Below are 27,696 nucleotides of genomic sequence, written 5' to 3'. Positions count from 1 at the left end.
CTGCCATAAGTTGCTAGGGTTATGTAACTAAGCCTCACACGTGGCAGTCCAGCATGCTCGCCTACATCTCAGCTGCAATCTCCTGTGTGATGCATTTGGCAGACAGCGGCTGTTTCTCCTCCTGGCTGCCAAGGGACACTGTGGTGTCAGTTTCAAGCACCCTCTCCACCTCCCCTCTCTCTGCTCCTGCTGCTGGCATACTGCCAAGTGCAGGGTAAAGATGGCTGGTAGAGAAGAGAGGTGAGCAACAGGCAGAGGGTCTGGGGGAGGCTGATGGGGATAGGGACAGAGTGGGAGAGACTGTGCCTGGTTTCCCCTTACCCCTACTAACCTCCAGGCTCCCACTGCCTCCAACAGCCCTCTCCAGCTTCCCTGACTCCTCTCACCCCCACTGACCCTCCTAGTCTGCTTCCCCCCCCCAACAATCCGTCTTCCACAGCACCCCAACCCTATCAGCACCTGACTGCTTCCTCCTTCCTGCCTGGTCCCCTGGCTCCTATCATGGACCCAGTTCCCCATATTCCCTCCCACATCCTCTTTCTGCTGAGATATGCAGTAAAAGGGTCCCTTCACCTGTAATCATGGCCTGGGGGTAAAGTTACCACTTGGCCAGTATTTGACTGGCCTGGCCAGGTTTTTTTATGGATTTGCCAGAAAAATAATTTAAGCTGCCAGGTTTTTTTTTATTTTTACATGTGTCTAATGGTTTGCATTATCATCACAATACACTGGGATATCTAATGTTAAAAGTTTCTGTGTTCAGCTAAAGGTGCTGCAGTGTTCCCACTTCCACAGTTTAAGAAAGAAAATGATGTTATCAATCTTACCTATATGTATTCTCTCTCTAGATACTCTCTCTAGATCTCTCTAGTGGCTGTTGAAGTGGAGGGTTTCAGAGTTGCCATGTGGTTGGGGGTTGGAATTGCAGCTGGTTTGCCTTGGGGGGGCAGAGGGGTGCTGGGTTTTTTGCATTTCAAAGGTGGTAACCCTATTTGGGGGACCCCCGAAGGGGAAATCAGTGACTTTTTCTCATTGTTGAGAAATGTTCCACATGGAGCTGCACAGAATTTAGCACGTATGCATGGGCCCAGCCTGTTCTCCATAGGTCACAGCTGGAGAACCACTGATGGAAACAGCTATACCATTTTCCCTGTTTTAAAATAATTTTTTGCATTAGAACTGGCAAATTCTGCTCTCAGTTACATTTATGTAAATGTAAAATAACTCCATGAGAGTTAATGGAATTACTCAAGATCTAAACAGGTGATGACTGAGGGCAGGTCTACGCTTGAAAAGCTGCAGCGGGGCCACTGTAGCACTTTCGTGAAGGTGCACCAGTGCCAATGGCAGAGTTCTATGGAGAGTCCCATGACAGGTGCGGAGTCTGATGAATTGGGTGCATTTGCTAGCCTGGCAGGTGATGGGGGGTAAGACCTATCTATCACAGGGACCTAAAGAGATTAGAAACATGGTTGTAAACTAACCAAATAAGAATCAGCTTGGAAAAATGCAAACTAATGCGTCTGAAAAAAATATCTGAAACAGATACGTAATGGGAAGTAGGGGTGAGAGGGAGCAACAATCTAGATACAACTTTGCAAGGTGATATAATAGTAAAAAAGGCCAGTTTTGAGCAGCATAAACAACGACATGGAGCAGAGAGTTCCTCTCTATACAGGTTTCAGAGTAGCAGCCGTGTTAGTCTGTATTCGCAAAAAGAAAAGGAGGACTTGTAGCACCTTAGAGACTAACCAATTTATTTGAGCATAAGCTTTCGTGAGCTACAGCTCACTTCATCCGATGAAGTGAGCTGTAGCTCACGAAAGCTTATGCTCAAATAAATGTGTTAGTCTCTAAGGTGCCACAAGTACTCCCTCTCTATACAGCTGTTCAAGCACACCTGAAATACTGCCTCCAGCTTTGAGCAACACATTATAGCTGAAGGGAGTTCAGAAAAGAGAAAAAATATCAGGGATTGGAGGGACTGATTTATGAGAAAAGGCTAAGGCCTTGGTTCAGCAAGGTGCTTAAGCTCCTGACTAATTTTAAACACCTTTCTAAATCAGGGCTTAGAAGAGCTAAATATACATAGCTGGGCTAACGCAACAAGGTGGCATGTGATAACTATATGTCAAATCTCATTTTGTTATTTTCTTCTTGTTTTTCTCTCTAGCTCCCTTAATGTTTTTTCTCTTTCTGCAGTGCCATGCACAGCTATTCCCTATTTTGTATTATCTACCAGTTTTGCTGACCTGATGTTTACTCCCCTTTCCAGATCATTAATGTACATTTTAAATAAGACTAGATTCTACACTGATCTCTGTGGTACTCTACTAGGTACTGGTTATCATTACTTTTGTTTATGGTCTTTTAGCCTGTTTTCCAACCATAGGATAATATTTTTGTCTAATTTCAGAATAGCAGCCGTGTTAGTCTGTATCCGCAAAAAGAACAGGAGTACTTGTGGCACCTTAGAGACTAACAAATTTATTAGAGCATAAGCTTTCATGGGCTACAGCCCACTTCATCGGATGCATAGAATGGAACATATAGTAAGAAGATATATATATACATATGGCAACTTCCACCTTCTGTGTATGTGTATATATATCTTCTTACTATATGTTCCATTCTATACATCTGATGAAGTGGGCTGTAGCTCATGAAAGCTTATGCTCAAATAAATTTGTTAGTCTCTAAGGTGCCACAAGTACTCCTGTTCTTTTTGTCTAAGGCATTTTAATGAAGTTTTCAATTAAGTTTTCATGAAATCCAATATACTTTTTTTTTTCAAAAAATCTAAATACAGGGACTCTGCTGCATTTATTTCATCCACTAATTTTGAAATTCTACTTTTTAAAAAGCAATTAAGATTGCCTGGGAAGATTTATTCTGTACAAACTTAATTTTCTTACACCTTAACATTCTGTTTGCAACTGGATGTACCCATATGGATGAACATTACTGTCACCAAAAAGGTAAAAGCAGGTAGCAGCAGAGGGGAAGGAGAGGCAATGAGTGGCTGCCAGCGATAGGGTCCCCGGCGTGGGGCCCACAGTAGTGGGTGGGCCTGCCTGCCACCCCTTTTGCCCCCTGGCCACCAAAGGAAGTGGCCGGCCAAAGGACTGCAGTTTGCCCCTGAGCAAGGGGTGGACTAAGGGCTGCAGTTCACCACTGCAGTGAAAGGCCAGTTGAAGGACTGTTGGTTCCCCTGGAAGTGGGGGAGACAGTGTAGTTGGGGCACAGATGGAGGGCCGTGCCCTGAAGAGGATGCTGTCTGGGAGCGAAGCAGGTCCCCACAGACAGCGGAGACGGTGGAGAAGCAATGACTGAGAGTGAGACATCACACTGCTGATGGACAGAGCTAAATCCCCCCCCCCCGCCCCAGCAATCAGCAGGAGGTGCATGGTGGTGAGCACAACCCATTACAGGGTATTATCCCACATTAGCTGCTGTAACTACAAGTGTGACTGCGGCAAAGAGTCCTGTGGCATCTTATAGACTAACAGACATATTGGAGCATAAGCTTTTGTGGGTGAATACCCACTTCATCGGATGCAAGTGTGACTGTTACTGGGGATAAAGATTCTCCGATCCCTGTTTCAGTCCAGGGTTTCAGTGCATGAACCCCATGGCCCAAGAGTCCCAGGAGCTGCCGAGTCAGTGTTTTGCTTTGTTTCTTTCCTAGCTCTGCCAGAGCTGCCTCATCCCCGCTCGGGGCCCAGAGCTTCCTCACTGCCTGGGAAACTAGCCAGATTTGTCTTACTATCTGCGATCATTAATGATTTATTAGGATTATTAGAGTAGTTGTAAATGACATTTTACTTCTGAATTAAGGAGACATTACCAGTAGAAATAAGAGCATTATTCCCATTATTCTGAGAATTACCCTCATTATTTTTATTGCTCACCATTAGCAATTATACTTTTTAGCAACAATTTAATATTAGTAAAGTATTTACTATTCATTCTGATCTTTTCCATCACTTTAATTTTGTTTGTTATTCTAGACTAGTTATTATCTTTACTGATTTCTTTGATTTATTATAATTTATTAGTACACTTATTGTTAGTGACCGTGTATTAGAATGACTATTATGTGGTTGGGACAAGTGAACAGATGAAAGGGGAGGCCATGGGCTACTGTCAGATTATTTTTAATCCTCTTTCTGTCTTTCCTGAAGATTGGAGCTGCTGTGTCACTGGTTCTGATACTCTATCTTGTCGCCATCTACACCAGGACAGAGGAACAGCCCTATGGGAAGGGCTGACACTAAATACCATCTGTCTGTGTGTCTGGGCTGAGAGGAGAGTGAGTGCTCATCTGTGGTACAGTGAACCCTTGGCATGGAATGGCTGCTTACATACAGGGCCTCTTATAAGTGACAGCAGAGCTTATAAACTCTTAGGTGCAGCTGTTCATCTGACGGAGTTTACAAACCTACCTAGGCCCAATCCTAGGTTTTATTTCCAGCCCTTGGGGAGTGTGATCTCGTAGTTAGAGCTGGGTGTGTGTGTGGGGGAAGTAGGAGTCAGGATTCCTTGATTCTGTTCCAATCACAGTGATGGCGAGATAGATAGTGTTTGGAGCAATATAACGTTTGGAGCAAGTGTATCAGGACTATTGGATTCTGCTGCCACTGGGATAGAGCAGGGACCGCTGGGTTCTGTGGGGAGTGCTGTGGGGAACAATTATCTAGTGGTTAGAACAGGGGTCTGGTAGTCAGGACTCTTTTGTTCCATTCCTGCAGCCAGTGGGAGTTCTAGTATTTATAGCAGAGGAGGCCAGGAGCTCAGACTCCTGGGTTCCTTCTATTCCACCATCCTCCCTCCACGCAAATACACAGCATCCCTCTGCTGCTTTTTCCCCACCACACACACTCCTGGCTGCTGAAGTTTCCCTCCTAAGCCCTCAGATGTATTTAGTGTTTCCGCTTTGCACTATGTATTCTCTCTTCTGTCTCTGCACAGAGAGCTCATCTGTTTCTAGTTCTTCTGCCTGCACTGGATCAAAAGCATAAGGCTCATTCATTCCTGTTTTCCTGATTGCATCTCTAAATTGAAATTCTATCTCCGCACCATGCCACTGTGAGTATCCAAACAGATAAGTTCTGTCCTACAAGTTACTGGGCTCTGTACAGGAGCTACTAGGTAATTCTGTGGCCTGTATTCTGCAGGAAGTCAGACCTTAAAATCTACGAATCTGCACAACGCAGACCTACTCTTGGACTCCTCTGTCCAATGAATCAGCAGTTTACAGCCACAGGGCTGTTGCTTTTAACCAGCAAGAAAAGGAAACCAACTTGTTTGCACAAAAACAAGCTCTTTAAACCTCTTTCTGCTCCCTTTTTTGAGTATGCACTTTTACAGCTTGGTTTTAACATGATGCTCACTGCATGAGAAGACATTAGCAATCCTGAAACAGCACAGTGAATAGAGACAAGATCTGAAGTAGCAGTGTCTTACTAGAGGAGTGAGAAGTAAGCAAAACAGTTTGAGAAAAACCTCCTCTGTTTTAAGTGACATGCTTGTGGGGTGGGATTTGCCGCACTGACAGCCTACCCTCATGGAATTCTGACACCAGCTGGAGAGGCTGGGAATTCCCTCCCCTGACTCCTCCCTTCTGGCTCCGTCATTCTCTGTCTCTTCCGTTCCCCTCATTTCCTCCTAAAGAGGACTGTAATTGGGACGGATCTGAAGTCCAAAACATTAATCTGACTATTGGATTGCAGGAAGCAGAGACTTCTGTATGTGAGTGAGTGATTCCCCCTGCTGGGACCCGAGTAGGTGAGAAGGAACTGAGATTTTTTTTCTACCTCCATGCGAAGGGCCAGGGGAGAAAAGGGCTGTGAAAAGATTTATTAGTGGATTAGTCTCCTAAAGGGGAGAGGTTGTTTTAAAACTGGCCTGCCCAAAGCACTGGGTAATACTCTAGGACACAGTCTTACACTGGCTGAGGAGGGGTAAGATGGGATGCGCTTGGTGTGATTTAATAGTGAACCAGATCTTTCACATTTCTGTGATTGTGGTTTTCACAATCCGTGGGGTGACTCCTAAGGTCAGGCTGACAGACAAATGTTTTCCACCTATCAGGGACTTTCTTCTTACCCAAGAGCAGAACTGACCTGGATGAGATTGTGCATCATTAAAAGAATCCCCTGTTCTTAGTGTGGTTGCCCCAGGAAGGTGATGATACTGCTGTCACCCTGGCCCTTCCTCACTCCATGAACTCCCCAGCTCGTGTCATATGATTATTAATTATTATTTGTATTATTGGAGCACCTAGGAGTTCTAGTCAAGGACCACAACCCCTTTGTGCTAGGTGCTGTATGGACCTCAGTTGTAACCTGGAAACTCTTTGGGGTAGGGACAGAGCCTTTCTTTGTCTCCTGTGAGACACTCAGCACATCTTTGGAAGCTATACAATAATTAATAATGGTAATACAGCTGGTAAAAGGTGCCAGGTTAGTTGAGAGCCCATGGAGATTGCAGCCCTGTATTCATTTTAAATGAAGGGGTGGGGGGAAGGCAAATGTGATATTAAAACTGTATTTTTTACATATATGAAAGTCAAGAAATCTAAGTTATGATCGGTGGGCTAATGGAGCTATTATTAAAACAGTTCCCAACTTGTCCACACTGCAGTGACATGCAAGTGTTTTGGGCAAGAGTCTGAGTGTGCAGATCCCTTGGCAGGGGCAGGGGCTTCGTGTCAGTTTGTATACTTTAAAACAAGAGGAAGTGCAGACTAAGGATTTAGGGCCAGATTTAGGGCCACTCTTACCCCAACATGAGGAATACCTTACTCCATGAATAGTCGCACAGGGTACTTCTCAGTTTGAATAAGGATACATAATTTGACCATTTAGTCTTTAGAGTAAATGACAGGGAGCCTGATTCTCCTCTCACTTACACCAGTGTAAATCTGTCCGTGAAGTTACACCAGTGTAAAACTGGTGTGATGGAGTAGACAATCAGGCCCAGAGAATAATGACTACTTGGTTGCCTTCCAGTCCCTAGTTCTGATACTGGCTCATTGTGTGACCTTGGGCCAATCACTTAACTGGAGTCATGCAAAACTTGCAGGTTTCAGTTCACAGCTTGTGTCAAACTTTTCTCATAGCGTGTGGTTTCAAACTCTGGAGTCTACCTTTTAGTTTAGGGCCCATTGAAGCCCAGAGTGGCAAAGGTAGAGCTCAGAATGAAACCAGCAAGCATGGTTAAACTTTCTGGATTGGGCACGGTTTCCCTAGGATTAATCAGTACTGCTCACAATTACTAAAATCACTTTAAAAAGGTTTTGAACAGCAACAAAATCTCCGGTATGGTTGGGCAAGATGGAGGACGTTCCTTGCATGTCCAAGGACAAGCAATGGGTTAATAGGTCCTTGATTGTTGGCTAGGACACCATTTCTGAGCCCCTTGGACCAGGTGATAAATGAATCCGGAGGGAAGATCCTGTTCCTCCAACCAAAACTGGTGCTAGCAGATGAGTGACTTGCTTTCAGGGCAGCCAAATATTATCTGACCGTTTAGTGGCTGATTGTGAAAGCCAGCTAGGTGCAGCTTCAGTGTTTGCTTGGGACATCACACAGTGGGGAGGGCAGCCCTGCCCCAAAGCCTGCTGGTTTCTTCCTCTCGCAGGCATTCCTTCACCCTGTACTGAGTCAGCACTGGGGGCTCCTGAGTGGCAGGAGCTGATTGGCACCGACTCAAACACCCCACCCCTAAGCTTTGCTGTTTGGACAGTCTGGTAAGAAGGAGCACTGGCTTAGCAATGGAGGTTATTTCGATTAAGATTTCAGCCAGTCTTTTCAAAGCTGGGTGCCTAAATATAGGCACTTAAATAAGGGTCCCGATATGCAAAGGTGCAGACCACAGCCACAGCTCCTATCGACTTCAGGAGCATGTATGGGTGACCAGCACCTCCTGAAAATCAGGGGACTTTTATTTAGGTGCCTAACTTTGGAACTTTGTGTTTGAACATTTTACCTGAATTCTCTACTGCCTGATAAAGGAGAAAAATTTGTTAAATTGCATGTAGGTAATACACAGCATGTCTCCTGGGGATTAATTCTTTAACTGCAGATCAGGCTATCTCTTGATCTCTTTATCTATCTTCAGGGTTTATACTGCCACCTGGCCCTGTAATATCTGAGCATCTTTCATGTAAAATCAAGAGCAAAAGCAGTCTCTAGTGCAGTCTCTAGTGGCTCTTCTCTATACCACAATGAAAGTCTGAATGGGAAATTTTTATTGCTGCTTGGGTTTATCATTTTTTGCTTTACCTCTTCCCCGATGTGTAGTGGGATTAGTTAGGTCTGTAGTTTTTTTTCCTTGTCTAAATATTTTGCTCTGGTGAGAACTGATTCTATTCTTGTCATGTCTTTCTGTTTAAATGACAAACACAAAGCTTAAAAAAACCCCAAACAGACAAAAAAAATCCCCTCACCCGCCCTCTGAGAAAGGTGATATGTCCACAAAGTGCTGGAGAAGCGGAAAGGGAGAAGGCAAAGAGACAATGGAGAGCCTGAGTGTTGTCTACACCGCATTTTGGAGCCTGCGGAAGCAAGTGTCCCAGCCTGGGCTGAGAGATTCAGGCTAGCAGGGCTCATGCAAGTGCTCTAGAATTAGCTGTGTAGACAGCGCTTTGAAATCATGACTTAGGCACTGAAGTCCATCCCCATCCCTAGGCTTCAGAGCCTGAGCCGCAACTTCAAAGCACTATCTACACCAGAGGCGGTGTTACGAATTATACCTGGTAGGACATGCACACCAATGGTGCGAATTACACCTGATAGGACACGCACACCAATGCTGCGAATTACACCTGATAGGTCATGCACAGTTTGAATCTAGGCTGAGGCACAGAAACAAAGTCCACAACTGCAGAGTTCCCAAAAGACACTAAGTTTATTACGCTCAAGCGTGGTGCCCCCCTGCTAGCCAGGGGGGGACCCTGAATACAGATTATACAAAGATTATATACTTTTTAGCAAAGCATGTTGCCCTCGTGCATCGGAAACTTTAGCCAATAAACAAACCCTTGTCTTATCTACCACCTATCCCTGCTTGGTGCATTCCTCGTGCTATACCAGTATGTTAATTACACAGCATGGTCCTAAAGCCATGCATCAGTAACTTTTATTATCAGAATGGGAGGCCTCACATCAAGGCCAAAAGACAGGAAGTTAAAGACTGACAAAAACCAGATACTGGGAGTCAAGGCAGGCTGGAGACAAGGAGGAGGATTTTCACAGGGATTCAGTATCTAAGGATCACTCCTCCTGGTGTACGACGTGCTGGCATTTAAACAATGGTGGGCCCCAAACCAAAATGGAATCACATGTGCTAACTTTTCCTTAACAGTGGGCAGACTATGGCCCGCGGGCCATGTCCAGCCTGCGGGACCATCCTGCCTGGCCCTTGAGCTCCCAGCTGGGGAGGCTAGCCTCTGGCCCCTCCCCCGCTGTTCCCCCTCCCCTGCAGCCTCAGCTCGCTGCGCTGCCCACGCTCTGGCCTGCCGCTCCTGCTCTGAGCAGCATGGTAAGGGGGTGGGGAGCGGGGGGGTTGGATAAGGGTCAGGGGGTCCCCGGGGGCCTGTCAGGGGGCAGGGGGGTGGATAGGGTTCGGGGCAGTTGGGACAGGGAGCGGGGGCGGGGGGGCGGTTGGATAGGGGGTGGGGTCCCGGGGGGGGTGGTTAGCGGTGGGGGGTCCTGGGAGGGGGTGGTCAGGGGACAAGGAGCAGCGGGGGTTGGATGGGTCAGAGGTTCGGGGGTGATGGTGGTCAGGGGACGGGGAACAGGGAGGGTTGGATAGGCGTGGGAGTCCCAGGGGGCAGGGGGGTGGATAGGGGTCGGGGCAGTCAGGGGACAGGGAATGGGGGTGTGTGGATGGGGGTGGGGTCCCGGGGGGGCAGTTAGGGGTGGGGAGTCCCGTGAGGGGGCGGTCAGGGGACAAGGAACAGGGGTGGGGTTGGATGTGTTGCGGGTTCTGAGGGGGGCAGTCAGGGGGCGGGAAGTGGGAGGGGGTGGATAGGGGGCGGGGGCCAGGCTGTTTGGGGAGGCACAGCCATCCCTACCTGGCCCTCCATACAATTTCGCAACCCTGATGTGGCCCTCGGGCCAAAATGTTTGGCCACCCCTGGTCTACACAGCTATTTTTATTTGCTGCAGGCTCCAAAATGCTGTGTACACATACCCTGGGCTTGTCTACACTTGAAACACTACAGCGGCACAGCTGCTCTGCTGTAGCACTTCAGCATAGATATCACCTGTGCCGATGGGAGAGGTTCTCCTGTCGCTGTAGCTAATCCACCTCCCTGAGAGATGGTAGCTAGGTTCACAGAAGAATTCTTCCCAATCTAGTGCTGTCTACATGGGGCCCTAAGTCAGCTTCACTATGCCAGTCAGGGATGTGGATTTTTCATACCCCTGAGCAACATAGCAGGATTGATCTAATTTTCTGCTGTAAGCCAGCCCCCAGTGTTTGCAGGGCTGACACCCTCTTTTGTAAACAAAGCCCATTTGCTGGGGGCTCCTCGTGGGACAATTAACGTGGTCATTGACAGTCAATTTTCAGCCGAGCCACACCCTAATAATCCTTTTCTTTCCTGTCAGATAAAAGGAAACTGAAGATGAAGCCCGCTGCCACCTATGAGCTGCTGGTGGATGGAGTTGGGCAGTGGGATTTTACTGGAGATTTTGTTCCTTGTGAGCTGTTGCTCACAGGAGATACTGCATTCCCGGTGTTGGTAAGCCCTGAGAAGCAGGTTCTGATCGCTGTTTCTCACTATGGGAAGGGCCGGATGGTGGTCGTTTCTCACGAAGAAATCCTGAAGAATCCCAACTTTTCCCGGTTCCTTAGGAACGCTGTGGACTGGCTCCGACCCTCCCCAGAGGTGCAGGTTGGAGTCCAAAGGAGCCTGGATCCCCTCTCTCAGCTGCTCCTAAGGTCCAGCACTAAAGTGCAGCCTGGCGTGGGGCTCAGTGCCTCTCTCGGGGTGTACTGTACTGATGCCTATGACGATGCTCGGGCAGAGGAGCTGGTCCAGTTTGTAAAGGGAGGTGGGGGCCTGCTGATCGGAGGTCAGGCCTGGTACTGGGCTAGTCAACACGGTGTGGAGAAGGTGCTGTTCGAATTCCCTGGGAACCGAGTGACTAGTGTGGCCGGTGTGTACTTCACCGGCAATACAGTGCAGCCAGGGATCTTCAAAGTCTCGGGAAAGATCCCAAAGATCCCCTTGATCGTCCCGTGAGTAACTTTCCCATTATTGGCTTTGCCCCAGTAAAGTACAGCCGAGAGAGATTTACATAAATTCCCGGGAAAGGGGAGAAACACCCCATTTTCAGATATCCGACGGAGGGGGGGGTTTCAGATCATTATCCCAGCAGGGAATGGGGGGGGGGGTCCTTTAGTTAATCAAACCCTAAATTAAAAAGAGGTGTCCTGGCTAGTCATTTGGCACTGGGTTAAGCTATGGAATCCGAAATGACTGCTTCCCACCCAAGAGAGAATATCAGCAGGGCCATGAGGGTGTGAGCGGGTCATGTCTGTGGGCACTGAGCACTGACTGCCTGGTAGGCTCCAGGGAGCCTATTGCACACAGGATGTGGAGAGCAGTAATAGCCAGTCTTGGACCTTGCTCTTTTCTCAGCTGTGTACTCCAGGGTTGTGTGACATTGCAGGCACCTCAGGCAGAACAGAGAGTGGGGCCCGTAGGGTGTCCAGATAGCAAGTATGAAAAATGGGACGTGGGTTGGGGGTAATAGGCACCTATATAAGACAAAGCCCCAAATGTCAGGATTGTCCCTATAAAATGGGGACATCTGGTTACCCTAGGGCTGAGCCATTCATCATGCCCTAAGCTGTTTGAGGAGGAACACAATGCATCCCTCAGCTTCGGGATGCCCCTGCTGCTGCCACAGCTCTCTTGCCAACAACAGGCAACTAGCTGTTCCCCTGCCCAGCTCTCAGGGGCAGCTTGTCCCCCTGGATCCTACCTGAGCCAGGCCTTCTCAGCCCTCAGGACATTTCTTCCTTTCTTCAGTCCCCTAGGGATTATGGAGCTCTCTACTGGCTGAGTACTGAACTGAGTAACCCAGCATCCTTCGCTGGTTAGCCTCTTTCCCTGCTGCTCAGCCAAGGTGAGGGGAGGGTACTGAGTAGCAAGCCAGCAGGTTCATTGAAATACTGTATTATTTAAAAAAGAGTTGCAAGAATTAATGGATTTAATCTGCAGCAAGGGGATTTCAGTTAGATAGTAGGAAACAACTTTCCAACTCTAAGGATAGTTAAGCTCTGGAATAGGCTTCCAAGGGAGGTTGTGGAATCCCCATCACTGGAAGTTTTTAAGAACAGGCTGGACAAACGCCTGTCAGGGATGGTCTAGGTCAGTGACACTCAGACTGCAGCTGGCGAGCCTCAAGTGGCTCTTTAATGTGTCTCCTGAGGTTCTTTGCAGCACATGATATTACAACTCTGTGATTTAATTATTAACTAGTCTAAGTTATTAACCAGTCAGGATGCTTTTACAATGTTTTCAACCAATTAAGTTATAAATTTGTATGAAGTTATTAACGTCTTTGCTGTGAGAATAATATTCATATACAAATATTTCCCCATCATACTGTTTACATATGAATAGTCCTATAATAAGTGATACAATGAATTCACGCTACTGTGGCTGTTTTGGGTAATGTTGATCACTAATTTGGCTCCTGAACCACTGAGGTCTAAGTATCACTGGTCTAGATGGTCCTGCCTTTAGATGACCCCTGGAGGTCCCTTCCAGCCCTTCATTTCTATGCTTCTATATTTAAAAAAGTCTAATTAATGAATGTGCTTTAGAAAACACACCGAGTATTCCTTATGTTACTTGGATAACGCACCATGCTTTCGGAGTCTCAATCGCCTCTCACTGAAGTCAGCGGGAAGTCTCCTATTGGCTCTGGCAGGAGTTGGATGGAGCCTTTATGTGTTGTGATGATACATGAAATGCAGCCGTCTTGTGGGTGGAGCCCGGCAGACTGCATGAGGCCAAGAACAATCGGTGTAAAGCTTTGGGCTCACACCAGAAACTAGACAAGCTCGCAGCTGGCCCCAGAATCCAGGCCATGCCCAGCCATCTTCTTCCTGCCCCCACTCCCAAGCTGTGCCTGGCCCAGTTCAGAATCTGGGCTTCTGACTTGCACAAAGTGCAATGGGGTCTTTAATGACCACAACTGTTGCTTTGCTTTCACTATGTGGCCACTTCATTTCATGTAGTTAAACCCACAGCTGTTGTAAGAAAATTTTCCCCACAGATTTTTGTCGCCCCAGTCCCTTCCCCTTCCCTAGCACTGTTAATGAAACTCCATTTCTCTCTTCCAGCTGCATGACTGGTTTTGTTGCTCTTTAGATGCTGGGTTTGTTTTCCTACAAAGGTAAAGAGAATCTTTGCTGTAGGATGCAGAAAGGTACTCAGGACACAACTACAAATTAATGTAATTAAGTTACTTATTACAAGTTGCTGATTGATTGTCATGTTCTCACCTGCAGGGCACTGGAGGTGAGATTTTCCTCTCAGGAAAGTTATATGGAGATGATTGTGCTTTGGGAATTTTTACTTAGGGGGGAATTCACCCTATTTTGAGAGTTTAAGTGGGGCTTAAAAGGTGCATTCACCTTGTTCTGGCCCTCGGCATAGGAATAAATTTCACCCATAGCAAATAAAACTGAGCTTTAAGGCCACCAACATGCCACAGGGATTGGTGTCCTGTGTGGCAAAGAAGCTGGGAGAAGAAATCAAATGAGGAGCCCAGGGTTTTTAATTCCTGCCCTATGGACACATGGGTGTTATTTATTCTCACACTTTATCAAGTGGTTGGTTTTTTCGTTTGGGTGGAAAATCCAGACGTTCCAAAGAGCAGCAGATTCATCACAAGTGACAAAGGGAAAATGAAGTTTGGTAAAATGATACAGCAAAGGGGGAAATAAAACGAAAGCACTCGACACGGCTTTAACAGCAAGAGCCATGCAGGGGCAGCAGAAGGTAAAATGAGAAGTATGAGTGAAGCGAAATAGGAGCATTGGGAAGCAGAAGTTAATGGATAGGAAAAGGGTGGCTACGCTTTACAGAGATCAGAGACTTGTTTCAGATTGAGTCACTGAGATTCTATATATACACACACAGACAGAGGCAGTCCTCTCTTCTGAGCAGTAGCAGTGGGATAGTTAAGGAAAAGGCACTGGCAAATCTTTCAGGCTTGACTAGAGAATGCATTTCTGAGGTGGCTTAGGCATGCTAGGCCTCATGGTTTTGCCAATGCCAGGGGTTCAAAAATCATGAATCAGGCCAGTGGAGATTGGCTTAGAAATCAGAGTTAAAACAACCCAAAACACAGACTAAAGGTTGGGTTCTTTTTCTTTGGTCTCCTGGGTTCGGAGCCTCTAGATCACAGCTGGGACACATTTTCAAGCTCAACTCTGCAGGCTACAAATGGACTCTTTAAAAATGAAGGCTGAGGCTGCAGCAACTGGGGAGTTCAGAAAAACTCCACCTGACACCAGAATCCCTATAACATTGTGAGGGGCAGCACCATAGAGCGTGGGCAGGGGAGGAGATGGGCTAGGGGTGGCCTGTTGGGTGCCCCTAGCATCCCTCATGATTCTGTGATTGTATAAAGGATGTCGGGATTGGGCCTAAACAGGGGTGCCTCTTGATTTTGCAGGCACGGGGCTAATCTCAGCCAGGATGTAGAGCTTCTCCTCAATGGTGTGTCGGAACTGGATATAGTGACGGGTGGGGTGCCCTCCCCCCTGCTGGTGCATGGGGTGCTGGCCTTCCCACTCGGCCTGGACAGCTCCCACTGCTGCTTCCTTGCTGCAGCGCGCTATGGCCGGGGCCGGGTGGTGGTGGCATCTCATGAGGGCCAGCTGTGTGCCCCGAAGCTGGTAGGGTTCCTGCTCAATGCTGTACGCTGGCTGGATGCTGGGAGGCAGGGGCTGGTTGGGGTTGCTGCCCACCTGAAGGGGCTGTGTTCCTTGCTGGCCCAGGAGGGCCGGAAGTATCGGGTATCATCGCTGGCGAGCGACATGAGCGTCTACTGCTGCCCTTCTCACAGCGACCAAGAGGCGGAGAAGATCCAGGCCTTTGTGGCGGAGGGGGGAGGGCTGCTGATTGGGGGGCAGGCCTGGTACTGGGCCTCCCAGAATCAAGGCCAAGCTGCCGTTGCCGGATACCCTGGCAACAAAATCCTCAACCGCTTTGGGATCAGCATCCTGGGCATGAACCTCAAGGCAGATACATACCCAGCGCTGCTCCCGGGGGAGCTTCTCCATCACTACCACTTCCGTCAGGCACTCTCCCTCTTCCAGAGGCACGTGGAAAAGAAGGAGGCACTCGGAGCCCCCCTGGCAGACTGGCTGCATAGGCTAGGGCAGGACTGTTCTGCCTTCCTGAGGATCCCAGCTGAAGACTGTCCGGCGTTCTCCTCACTCCACCGCATCCTGCTCAAAGTGCTGCGCAGAGGCGGGATCCCGCAGGTCAGCAAGAAGAACCCAATCAAGAGCAACTCCAAGGAGGCAGCCCTGCTGTGCCTGGCAACACAGCTGTCCCAGACCATGACGGACTGTGCTGTCCTGGTTGAGAAACCCACCGATGGGGTCTGCATGCTCCCATCCAGCTGCCCTATCACCCTGGAAATCGATGGCACTAATACAGGTGAGAGGAGCAGTCTTTCCACCTTCCCCATGTAGAATTACATGGAAAACGTGTCACACACACACACTCCTGTTGAGATTGCACTATCACACCAAAACTCATACTTCCCCATGTGCCAATAACACATATAACACAGGCTGTTTCCGCCAATCAGATGGGTTGGTGTCAAGCTTGTACATTTGCTTGTGATTATGGGGCACTGCGTGTGTGCGCTGGGAGTGGTTCCATGTTAGAAGTGACAGTGTTGTGGAGTTGCAGTCTGTGAGTGTATGATGTAAGGGGTGTGAGTGGTGGCTTAGTTGGTGATAGACTTTTTTTGGGCTGGATGTGGAGTCTTTATTCACACTGTTGCACACTTACTCACACAGGTAGTCCAATGACCTTCAGTCGAGGAGGGGCTCGACAACCTGGCACTAAGTAATTGTGCTGAAATACACTTGATCAACCTTAACTCCAAGTTAAGGGAGGGTTTCTGCGTGGGCAGTATAAAGAGCTCTGAACTCAGCTGCTTATCACAGCTTTACAGTCTCTGCTGGGCAGCTGATGTTTGCAACTCCCTAGGGTGGCTGTCTAGAAACAAGTCTTACTATAGTGAAATGTCAGGGTACTCATGCTTTAGTTAGGGCTAGGGGGAAAAAGCCCCTTATGCTAAAATTTCTCACGCTTTCAGTCAAGCAGCACATTGTCAGCAAGTCTGGTAACACACAGGCCAATTCTGAGAGTTCTGAGCAAGAAAAACATCAGATTATTTCTTCGCACTCTGGCAACTCAAAACTGCATTACTTTAAGCATGGAAATGGGCAGGGGCCAGGAGTGCTGAGTAAGGCCTCAGTCCTCAAGGTATTTAGGTGCCTAACTCCCATTATTTTCACTGGGAATTAGGTGCCTGCATGCCTTTGAAGACCTGAGCCTAAGTGCTGTGTATTCAGACCTATCTTCTGTGGTTCCCTACAGGTGGAACAGCATGGATGAGTACAGGACTTTACCTACCTGATGGGAACACAGCAGTGTTAACGTTTCCTTGCATGGCGACCAGTGCTGGTCTGCAGGTAATTTCTGTTAACCCGGCTGGCTTTTATACATGGATACATTTGTGAGGTACCCATATCAGCGAGATGAGTTGAAACTGTTCTCAAGGATCAGTCTGTATTATGCCTAGGCCTGCTCCTTTCTCATTCCTTATCCTCTGCTGTCACCTTGTGGCTGTTTCCTGCCATTAAGTTTTTAAAAATTCCTCACAATTTCCTCTGCCCTCTCTTGACTGTTCTTTGCCTCCCCATTTTGCTTTGTTGGTTGGATTATTTCACAGCTCTCACTGCTCCCCAAGGTGATGTGCTCGCCAAGCTATCTCTGCTTCATTGTAGTAGTGCAGGGAAGCAAGGGAAGGTGGGGAGGGGACCAGGCAGCCACTGACACTTCAGCAGGACCTTGTGCAATAATAAGCTGCAGACACCCCTGTGTTACCTTACAGGACTCAGATGCTGGTGCAATGAGCCCTGGAGACTGGATTTCTCCCTAACTAGGGATGCCAGAGACAACAGCTGAGTCAGCATCTCACCCACACGTATTTTCTCCAGTTTGCTTCCTCTTTGCTCTCAAGGGACACCTCTAAGGGTACGGGGGAGTTCAGCCACTGTGGCCCTGTCAATCCATGGCCCCTGTGCTGAGACTGCTAATGAGGGAGGCATTCCAGCCCAGGTCCTCAAAGGTGCCAAACTCCCAGTGAAATCAGTCAAGCCACCTAAGTACCTTTGAGGACCTTAATGCTAGGGCTGTAGATGGCTTTGTGAGGGGTACAGCTTCCCTGTTATGAGCTACACTGAGCTTTATGAACTCTTGTTTCACATGCAGCAGTCAGACAGCAATTGCGACAGGGCTGGATTGCAATCAGTGCCCCACAACTGTGTGTGCTCTACTGCAGACAGGCCCTAAGGCAGAGGGGTGGGGTTGCAATCTGGAGCCTGGAGCGCTTGACCCTGCTCTTCCCCGCCCTTATGTTCCCCAGGTGCAGATCGGGTGTCACTCTGATGACCTCACCGCTGCAAAGGAGCTGAAACGGGCCCCCATGGTGATACGCAAGTGCCAGGTCAGCTGCCAGAGGCAGTCAGTCTCCTGCCTTTGGGGCGGCCTCATTTACATCCTTGTGCCAAGGGGAAGCCAGCTGGGCAAAGTGCCCATCACTGTCGAAGGGACAGTCAAGGTTCCCTACTTCAGACTGGGTAGGTGTTCATCCCTTGGGGCCTTTCCCCTCTCAATGTGGTGCGTGTGGGCACCCAAACCAAAATGTGCAGCATTAAATATAACCAGAGTCCAAATGGTTAAAATCAGAATTGGCAGAAAAATGACAAACTGGGACTGTTTTCTTTCTTTGCTGTTTTTTAAACCATCTTTTTTGCTGAAAACTGTCAACTTTTTATTGCCCTTTTGAAAGATTTCCACCAGCCCTTTTCTCAATCTTCCCCTTTTCCTCTGCTGCCCGTGTGTGGCCATTTCCTGTCACTACGATAGAAATTGACAACTGCCCCTTTGATGTGCTTGCTGCATTTCCCATCAGTCTTCTCTTTATTGGTTTATGAAATTTCTTTTTTCCTTCATCAGTCCAAACAAAACCAGTGTGTTGCTATTTGATGCCTGCTGATCTCATTCGGTGGAGGAGAAGTCACTTAGAGAAATGTGGACAGCAACTCAGGTGTCCCCTGTGAATCATCCTGTATTGATTTGGTTTTGCTTTGGTTTTTTGGGGGGAGGAATGAAGTGGATTTGGGGCCCACTTTTCACAAGCCATGGACTTGATTTTCCCATAACGTACTTAAATAGCATGACTAAGTTTGGATGTATGGGGGGACGACTCATCTCGTATCTTTACATAATAACTAGACAGGAGGCTCAGCAGTGAAATGAGGAAGGATCTAGTGCTTAAGGCAATGGGCTGAGAAATTGGCGAATTGAGTACTGTCCTTGGCTCTGCCATAGCCTTACTGTGTGGCCATGGGCAAGTCACTTAATCTCTGTGCCTCAGTTCCCCAGGTGGACACTACTGGGGACAGTGAGAGTTCCTAGGAATGCTGTGAGGATTAACTTATTAATGCCCATCCAGCACTTAAAAAATATGAGGTGCTCTAAAAAATGCCAAGTACTATTATTCCTGAGAGGAATTCATGATGAAGTCACATATTTTCAGCCAACACTCAGAGAGTGTAACTGAGAGACTGGGGTACATTTAATGTGTTTTCCATGTTGCTACAGGAGAGACCTGTAAATGCCAGTGGCTGGCCAGCATCCGGCACTACCCTGCTCCCTGGGCCGAACTAGCTACTGAGAACATTATCCTGACTGTGCCTGCTGACAGCATCCGCCATATAGAGAACCCAGAGCCTCTTCTGACCCTCTGGGACCAGATCATGCTGGCTATAGCTGAGTTGGCAGCGGCACCAGCGAAGTTCCCAAGGCCAGAGAGGATTGTAACAGACGTCCAGATCTCAGCTGGTGGGTGTATGGCCGCATGGTCCTAGCAGGGTTTCCAAAAGAAGGGCTTTAGGCAGCAACTTTAATTCATTCAAGGCTTTTTTGTTAAACTGAAACTTCAGACAAATGCAATGAGTCAAATAAACATGCAACCCGCATAGAGCTGAATGTTTTTAGTCCCTCATGGTGCTTCTCTGTGTCCTTAAGGGTGTCCATAGAATCATAGAAGATTAGGGTTGGAAGAGACCTCAGGAGGTCATCTAGTCCCACCCCCTGCTCAAAGCAGGACCAACCCCAACTAAATCATCCCAGCCAGGGTTTTGTCAAGACAGGCCTTAAAAACTTCTAAGGATGGAGATTCCACCACCTCCCTAGGTAACCCATTCCAGTGTTTCACCACCCTCCTAGTGAAATAGTTTTTCCTAATATTCAACCTAAACCTCCCCCACTGCAACTTGAGACCATTGCTCCTTGTTCTGTCATCTGCCACCATTGAGAACAGCCGAGCTCCATCCTCTTTGGAACCCCCCTTCAGGCAGTTGAAGGCTGCTATCAAATCCCCCCTCACTCTTCTCTTCTGCAGACTAAATAAGCCCAGTTCCCTCAGCCTTCCTCATAAATCATGTACCCCAGCCCTCTAATCATTTTCATTGCCCTCTGCTGGACTCTTTCCAATTTGTCCACATCCTTTCTGTAGTGGGGGCCCCAAAACTGGATACAGTACTCCAGGTGTGGCCTCACCAGTGTCGAATAGAGGGGAATAATCACTTCCCTCAATCTGCTGGCAATGCTCCTACTAATGCAGCCCAATATGCCCGTAGCCTTCTTGGCAACAAGGGCACACTGCCGATGCCTGTCCAGCTTCTTGTCCACTGTAATCCCCAGGTCCTTTTCTGCAGAACTGCTGCTTAGCCAGTCGGTCCCCAGCCTGTAGCGGTGCATGGGATTCTTCCGTTTTCAGTGCAGGACCCTGCACTTGTCCTTGTTGAATCTCATCAGATTTCTTTTAGCCCAATCCTCCAATTTGTTTAGGTCACTCTGAATCCCATCCCTACCCTCCAGCATATCTACCACTCCCCCCAGTTTAGTGTCATCCACGAACTTGCTGAGGGTGCAATCCATCCCATCGTACAGATAATTAATTAAGATGTTGAACAAAACTGGCCCTAGGACCGACCCCTGGGGCTCTCCGCTTGATACTGGCTGCCAACTAGACATAGAGCCATTGATCACTACCTGTTCAGCCCGACGATCTAGCCAGCTTTCTATCCACCTTATAGTCCATTCATCCAATTCATACTTCTTTAACTTGCTGGCAAGAATACTCTGGGAGACTGTATCAAAAGCTTTGCTAAAGTCAAGATATATCACATCCACCACTTTCCCCATATCCACAGAGCCAGCTGTCTCATTATAGAAAGCAATTAGGTTGGTCAGGCATGACTTGCCCTTGTTGAATCCATGTTGACTATTCCTGATCACCTTCCTCTCCTCTAAGTGCTTCAAAATGGATTCCTTGAGGACATGCTCCATGATTTTTCCGGGGACTGAGGTGAAGCTGACCGGTCTGTAGTTCCCCAGATTCTCCTTCTTCTCTTTTTTAAAGATGGGCCCTACATTAGCCTTTTTCCAATCATCTGGGACCTCTCCCAATCGTCAGGAGTTTTCATAGATAATGGCCAATGGCTCTGCAATCACATCAGCCAACTCTCTCAGCACCGTTGGCCCCATGGACTTATGCATGTCTGGCTTTTCTAAATAGTCCTTAACCCGTTCTTTCACCACTGAGGGCTGCTCACCTCCTCCCAATACTGTGCTGCCCAGTGCAGCAGTCTGGGAGCTGACCTTGTCTTTGAAGACCGAGGCAAAAAAAGCATTGAGTACATCAGCTTTTTCCACATCATCTGTCACTAGGTTGCCTCCCCCATTCAGTAAGGGTCCCACACTTTCTCTGACCTTCTTCTTGTTGCTAACATACCCATAGAAACCTTTCTTGTTACCCTTCACATCCGTTGCTATCTGCAACTCCAGTTGTGCTTTGGCCTTCCTGATTACAACCTCCATCTGTCTCAGCAACAGAATTGTTGATTAAATTTCAGCGATAGGGCTTTATAGTTACACCTATGCAAAGCTACTGAAAATAAGGTTCAGCAGGGTCACTGAGGGAAGAATTTAAACTGTAGAACCTTTATTGCTGGTGACAATGGAAAAGAAGGAACAAACCCAGCTTGACTCTGAGTCCAGGACGAGTTGCAATATTGGCATCTGGAAAAAAACAGAGCACATTTTTACTTGTAAACAGAGCACATCTGATCTAGAGTCACTTAGATTTGAAATATGGAGCCTCAGGAGGCTGTTTTTACTGTCACTTTTCAGAGCAGCACTTTGGGTGAAATTCTTCACCATGCAGAGAGTCAGCACAAGGTCTGTGCTCAAACGCTAAATTCCTGACCCCTGGTTAAGTGACATGGAAATATTTAGTGTGGAAATAAACTTAGTGTTAACTTCTGTTATCTTGGGCGGCTGCCAGTTAGGGTGATCACATTCTGCTGACTTAAAATTCCTCAGGGATTTCTAATGGACTAATGTTTTGCCTCTTTCTTGAGCTCTTGCAAAATGTTGTTGGGGGCTGTTGAACAGCTCCTGTGCTCCTCCCGAGAGGGGACACTGTGTGACAGGCGAAGTGATTCTTGAAATGCAGATGTAGATAGTGTATGTGGTTTGTGAAGTGCTTCGGGACCCTTCAGGAAGATGCATTTTCCAGGGCACTCAGGAACTGAACGTGGGTCTCCCTACTCTGCCACAGCCTTCCTGTGTGACTTTAGGCAAGTCACTTAGACTGCATCCACCAGGTGTGATTGCAGCTCATGCAGACCTACCCAAGCTGTCGTTCATCTACCTAACTCAGGTACTGGAGCAGTGTAGCTGCGGCAGCACAGACATTAGCGTGGGTTACCTGTGTGAGTAATAATCCAGGGCGAAGGGCTGGCTTGTGCAGCCCGCACTGAAGCCCAGGGTGGTGCAGCCTCACAGCGCCGGTACCTGCACTAGGTAGATCACAGCTAGCTTGGGGGCACTTGCACGAGCTGCAGCGGTATTGCAGTGCAGACATACTCTTAGCCTTCTGTGCCTTGGTTCCCATCTGTACAATGGGGATAACAGCCCAGCCCTGCCTCACAGGGGTATGGTGCGGATAAAAACATTAGCGATGGTGAGGTGCTCAGATAACTAAGGCACTGAGGGCCTTATTCCTCAGCTAGAGGAAAGGCCCTATGGAAATGGGTAGGAATTACTTAGTCATAATTTAGTAAAACAGCATCCATAGTGATCAAATGTGCCCTAAGCGTGTCTGAGAGTTTGGTGTTGGGGTGAGCACTCCCCATGTCTTCCCTCCAGGCTGGATGCACGCTGGCTACCCCATCATGAGCCACCTGGATTCGGTGAAGGAGATGGTGAATGTGGAACACATGCGAGCCACCGGCTTGTGGGGCCCAATCCACGAGCTAGGACACAACCAACAGCGAGCAGGCTGGGAATTCCCCCCTCACACTACTGAGGCCACCTGCAACCTGTGGTCTGTCTATGTGCATGAGAAGGTGCTGGGGATCCCCAGGGACAGAGCCCACCAGGCCCTCCAGCCACAGTGTCGGAAGCAGAGGGTCACAGGTTATCTGGAGAAAGGGGCTCAGCTGAAGGACTGGAGCGTGTGGACTGCGCTGGAGACGTACTTGCAGGTAACTATGAGAGAGGCGGGGTTGGAGATGGAGTGTTTTCATTGCACTCAGTGATCTCTTTGAGAGATAAACATCCTCAGTCTGGAGTCTTCAGCCCACACAAACATCTGCTCAGGAGCTGGACTTGTCCTAGGTCTATAAAGCACCCAGCAGGCATATGGATGGCTCAGTCTGCCATAGTGTTTCTCCAGGCCCGCTCTCTGCTGCAGGACTTTGGCAGATGGCATTGGCTCCTTTGCCTTGGTGGCGCAGCCCATCTCCCTTCTGGGCAGGAAAACAGGAGCTGTTGCTCTGCTTCTTTGCACGTTAAACTCAATAGGTGGTTAGTGCCTAAATACCTTGGAGAATCTGGGCCCTAGTTTCTCTGTGGCATCCGTGAAACAGGGATAACACTGCTGCCCTCCCTCACAGGGTGCAGTGAGGAGAAATACAGAGATAACAATTGTGAGGTGCTCAGTTACTAGGGTAGTGGGGGCCAGGTAAGTACTGCAGATGAGAGTGGGGGAGCTGTGGTTCAGCTGCCTTCCCATTCTCCCCCACCGTCCCTCAAGTGGCCATTGGTTGGACTGAGAGGCAGCAGTGGTGGCAAGCCCTCCCGAGCTGGGCAGTGAAAACAAGCCAGTGTTGTTCCTGCCACCAGTCCACAGAGCCCCTGAGGCTCTTCTTGCCTCTCAGCAGAGGAGAAGAAGCCAGGGCCTATGCATAGCGCTCCCAGTCTGGAAACATAGGAATTGCCGTACTGATCAGAGCTGAGGGCCAACCAGTTGAGTGTCCTGTCTCTGACAGTGGCCTCACCAGATGCTGCAGAGGACGGTGTAAATCCCCCCTCTCTCCCTCCATCATTTAGTAGTGTTCGTATAGTACCCTGGAGATGCCTTACATACATATAAGACGCGTCCAGATTGTAAGGTCATTAGGGCCCAAATAGACCTCACACGGGCCAAGGAGAAGAGAAGAGGATATGACACGCTTTCTGTATGATCCCCCACTGTCACCTCTAATTTAACCTAACCTTGATCGTTAACCCTAATCCCCAGCCCATGCCCAGCCCCCTTTTGCTTTGAACTAATTCCTCAATTATTTTTATTTTTGAAAATAACCCCCCGAAATCCTGTTCCAGGCCAAAGTATGCCCCACCTACAATCTCCCCTCCCCCATCCTCCATTCCCCCTCCCCCCAGCCTTTATACCACCTTCCTCTCTTGACAGTCCTCTCCTTCCCTCGGTGCAAATTACCCTCCGCCGCATCTATTAGCCGCTGCCAGACTGCAGGGAGGTTCCTGGGGCTGTGACACCAGGCTGCTGCTGCTAGCAACTGCAGCTTGGGTCTCTGAGCTATTATGTAATTGTGTGCCTATGGGAGATGTTTCTTCCTGTCCTTAGGCAAGTTGTCTTATGCCCAGAACCATGAGGGTTTGTCACCTTCATAGGTTTTTCCCCTGTCTAATGTATCTGCAGGTAACATTTAAAAATGACAGGTTTCAGAGTAACAGCCGTGTTAGTCTGTATTCGCAAAAAGAAAAGGAGTACTTGTGGCACCTTAGAGACTAACCAATTTATTTGAGCATGAGCTTTCGTGAGCTACAGCTCACTTCATCGGATGCAAGTGAGCTGTAGCTCACGAAAGCTCATGCTCAAATAAATTGGTTAGTCTCTAAGGTGCCACAAGTACTCCTTTTCATTTTAAAATGAGAATGTCTTCCACGAGGGAACAATGAATGCCTGTGAATTGAGAGGCACAAAGGTTAAGTTTAGATCAGTGAAGGGTTCTGTTTCCATATTCATGACATGGTCATTACTATTCCTGATTGCATCGTGAGGCTTTGCCTGAGGTGGGATCAAGCACAGGCTCTCATGTTATACTCGGGGACCAATATCGTGTTTTTAACACTTCTCTTCCTTGCCCCTCAGCTGCAGGAGGGCTTTGGCTGGGAACCCTTCATCCTCCTCTTCTCTGACTACCAGAAAATGCCCAATGTCCCCAAGGACAACCCCTCCAAGATGAACCTGTGGGCAGAGAAGTTCTCTCAGCAGGTGAACAAGAATCTGGCTCCTTTCTTTCTGGCCTGGGGCTGGCCCATCAAGGATGAAGTCTCCTTGAAACTGGCTTCTCTACCAAACTGGGAGGAGAACCCAATGAAGCTACATGAACCTGGGAAGAAATAAAATCTGAGCACTTAGTCTTCAAAACTAATCCAACAGCCACTTACCTTTCCTTTAAGCTGTACCAGAGTTTTCATTGGTCTAGCTGGTATACTTAATGGTGCCTCAGTGCAGGGGGCTGTTCTAGATGATATCTCGAGGTCCCTTCCAGGCTGACATTTCTATGATCATGCCAACACACTGATTCCGATTTTATATCCACAACCTCTGTTCTTCACTGGACAGTGGGATATGGACTTACTATTTCCCTATCTTTGCCCTGAATTCCATAGCTTGTTGCTCTCTGCGTGAAATCCCCTCCCTTCCTCCGTGCAGAGGGTCAGCAAAGGCCTATGTGATATCCAAATTTCATGTAAACCTTGAGAACTTACTTAGTGCATAGGGCTTGTGCTGACCCTCTGCCTAGGGGGGAATTTCATCCCTAGCCTGTCAGTTTGACCATGTCATCTTCTCTTTGCATCCCTCTCTTGGCTCCTATCACATCAAACAGAAGCCTCTGGTCTTTATTTTCAAGGCCCTTCCTGGCCTACCTCCACCCTACCTATCATCTCTCATTTGCTATCGAAATGTTTACTCCCATCTTTGATTGGCCCATGTTTCCAGCCTCCCTCATCCCCTTGTTAAATTTTCAAACAAGCACCCTTGTGCTTTTTCCCATGCTGCCCCTCATGCTTGGGAGGAACTCTCCATAAACATCCATAGAGCTACCTCCTCCTCCTCCTTCAAAACCCTCCTTAAACCTCTCTTTTGCCATGATACCTACACAAAACTTGCCAATGTAGTAGGCTGTTGTGGTGTGCTGAGATCACACACTATCATACTGACCAATGCTGTTTCACTGTTGCCTTGTACTCTCCCATCGGCTTGTCTGTGCCCATCTGTTGTCTCTTGTCTCATACTTGGGGCAGGTCTATACTACAGTGGGAATCGACGCTCTGAGATCGATCCACAGGCAGTCAATTTAGCGGGTCTAGTAAAGACCCGCCAAATTGACTGTAGACCTCTCTCCAGTTGACCCCTGTACTTTACTCCCGACAAGAAGAGTTAGGTAAGTCGACAGGAGATTTTCTCCCATCAACCACCCCCCCCCGCCGCCCACGGTGTAGACCCTGTGGTAACTCGACCTAAGGTACGTCGACTCCAGCTACGTCATTCACATAGCTGGAGTTGCGTAGCGTAGGTTGACTTACCACGGTAGCGTAGACATAGTCCCTGGCCCAAAGAGCTTACACTCTAAGGCTGTCTTTTTTTCTTCTGTGTTTGTATAGCTCCTAGCACAATGAGGTTTTGGTCCTTACCTAGAGCTATGGACTAGGGGGCCTACATGCTCTGGTAATATAAATAATGAGCAATAAATAATACACAATAGGGATGAAATGGCCACCCAGTGGCAGCAGAGCGTAAAGGAATGAAAGTGTTGTAATTAGATGACTGAACAGGTGCGTTGTGGAAGTGGCTGTGGCCGTAGTTAGGATATTTAATGAGAGTGAGCTATGGTCTGACCCTATCTGACAGGGAAATGGGATACTAGATGGTCCTGTGGTCCTTTCTGGAGTGCAGGAAATGGGATAACAAGCTAGATGAATCAGTGATTTAATCCTGTGTAGCAGACGGCTGGACTAGAGAGGACAGAGGCCTGATCTGGATAAGGAGGAGGTTAGGCACTGGACAGTGAAAGGGAACAATGCTGTTCTGGTACGCTAGAATCAAGCAGAGCAAGAGCTTGCACACCAGTGTGGGTGGAATAATGATTGAATATAGTATTACTTAAATGAAACTCTCCTCTGCTAGAGAGTGAATAAATTATTTCCTTGAGGCAATGCAATTTCTTTGCATGGTATTTTGAGAAACAAAGAATGCTACTGGATATTAATTTAGGGTCACAGTCAGTTTTTCTCCAGGGCAGAAGTCAGGAGAGATTCTCCTCCTCTTTGTAGTCTCTCTGGATGGAAACAGGCGTGGGTGAGAGGGAAGTGGTGTGATTTCCTAATAGGTGCGCCTCTTGTAAAATCTTATCACCAGCAACTTTAAATAAGGCCCTCCGGCATTTACTGTTTACAAGTTACAGCATCACTTTCAATGACCAGCCTTTTAATTAGACCCAAAGAGATTTTTTTCAAGGTTGCCCTCTGAGCCGTTCACTGCTGCGTGTTTGAACCAAGACATTGGTGTTTAGAACAGCAGTAACTCAGGGCCTACCAAAGTCAATGGAAAGATTCCAATAGAGCCTGTGAAATAGACTTGAATGGGATCCGCAGAGCTGAAACAATTCAGAGGCAGCCAGTCATGAAGCATGGCACCTCTTTCTTATTCCCTTGCACTCTTCTCTCTCCTTGTCACAGTTTCATAGAATTAATTCTCATCCCCTTTCCTTCTGCTTACTGTAGTTAACATCAGCAATTTGTATTTAACTTTTCAGGAGTTTTCCCCTTTTATTTCCTCTTTGTTGTTTTATTAAACTCAGTCTCTCCCCATTCAATCAGATAGTCAGAGTCACTGCTCTCTGTGTATGTGTTACTTCTTTATATTGTTTTTATTGCATTCAAGGTAAACAGAAAGAAGATAGTTATATGGGAACTGGAGAGTATTAAGTGTTAGAGAACACAAGTAAAATAAAATCTGTATTATGGGT

General features: G+C 47.9%; 1 protein-coding gene across 4 annotated transcripts; it reads left to right on the top strand.

Moving 5' to 3' along the window:
• Positions 1–218: 218 nt before the first annotated feature.
• On the top strand, positions 219–27,696 carry LOC125623604 (TRPM8 channel-associated factor 2). 4 transcript variants are annotated; one of them, XM_075120689.1, is made up of 8 exons: positions 219–240; positions 10,620–11,253; positions 14,712–15,703; positions 16,658–16,752; positions 17,709–17,922; positions 18,950–19,189; positions 22,565–22,902; positions 24,813–27,696. In XM_075120689.1, exons 2-8 carry the CDS (start codon positions 10,637–10,639, stop codon positions 25,065–25,067), a joined length of 2,751 nt encoding a protein of 916 aa, XP_074976790.1. In that variant the 5' UTR covers positions 219–240; positions 10,620–10,636; the 3' UTR covers positions 25,068–27,696. The 4 variants fall into 4 exon arrangements, with proteins under 4 accessions (XP_074976790.1, XP_074976791.1, XP_048679189.1 ...); XM_075120690.1 differs by lacking the exon at positions 219–240 and adding an exon at positions 5,011–5,088; XM_048823232.2 differs by lacking the exon at positions 219–240 and adding an exon at positions 5,628–5,787.

Source organism: Caretta caretta, chromosome 1 (assembly GCF_965140235.1).
Source record: "Caretta caretta isolate rCarCar2 chromosome 1, rCarCar1.hap1, whole genome shotgun sequence".
Lineage (NCBI taxonomy): Eukaryota > Metazoa > Chordata > Testudines > Cheloniidae > Caretta > Caretta caretta.
This window is presented reverse-complemented; position numbering and strand designations above follow the sequence as displayed.

Excerpts from the sequence above, each read along its gene's own strand:
- LOC125623604 (XM_075120689.1), top strand. The coding sequence starts at position 10,637 with ATGAAGCCCGCTGCCACCTATGAGCTGCTGGTGGATGGAGTTGGGCAG. Across the intron at positions 15,704-16,657 it reads AATCGATGGCACTAATACAG|GTGGAACAGCATGGATGAGT; the intron begins GTGAGAGGAGCA and ends GGTTCCCTACAG. Across the intron at positions 19,190-22,564 it reads AGACGTCCAGATCTCAGCTG|GCTGGATGCACGCTGGCTAC; the intron begins GTGGGTGTATGG and ends TCTTCCCTCCAG.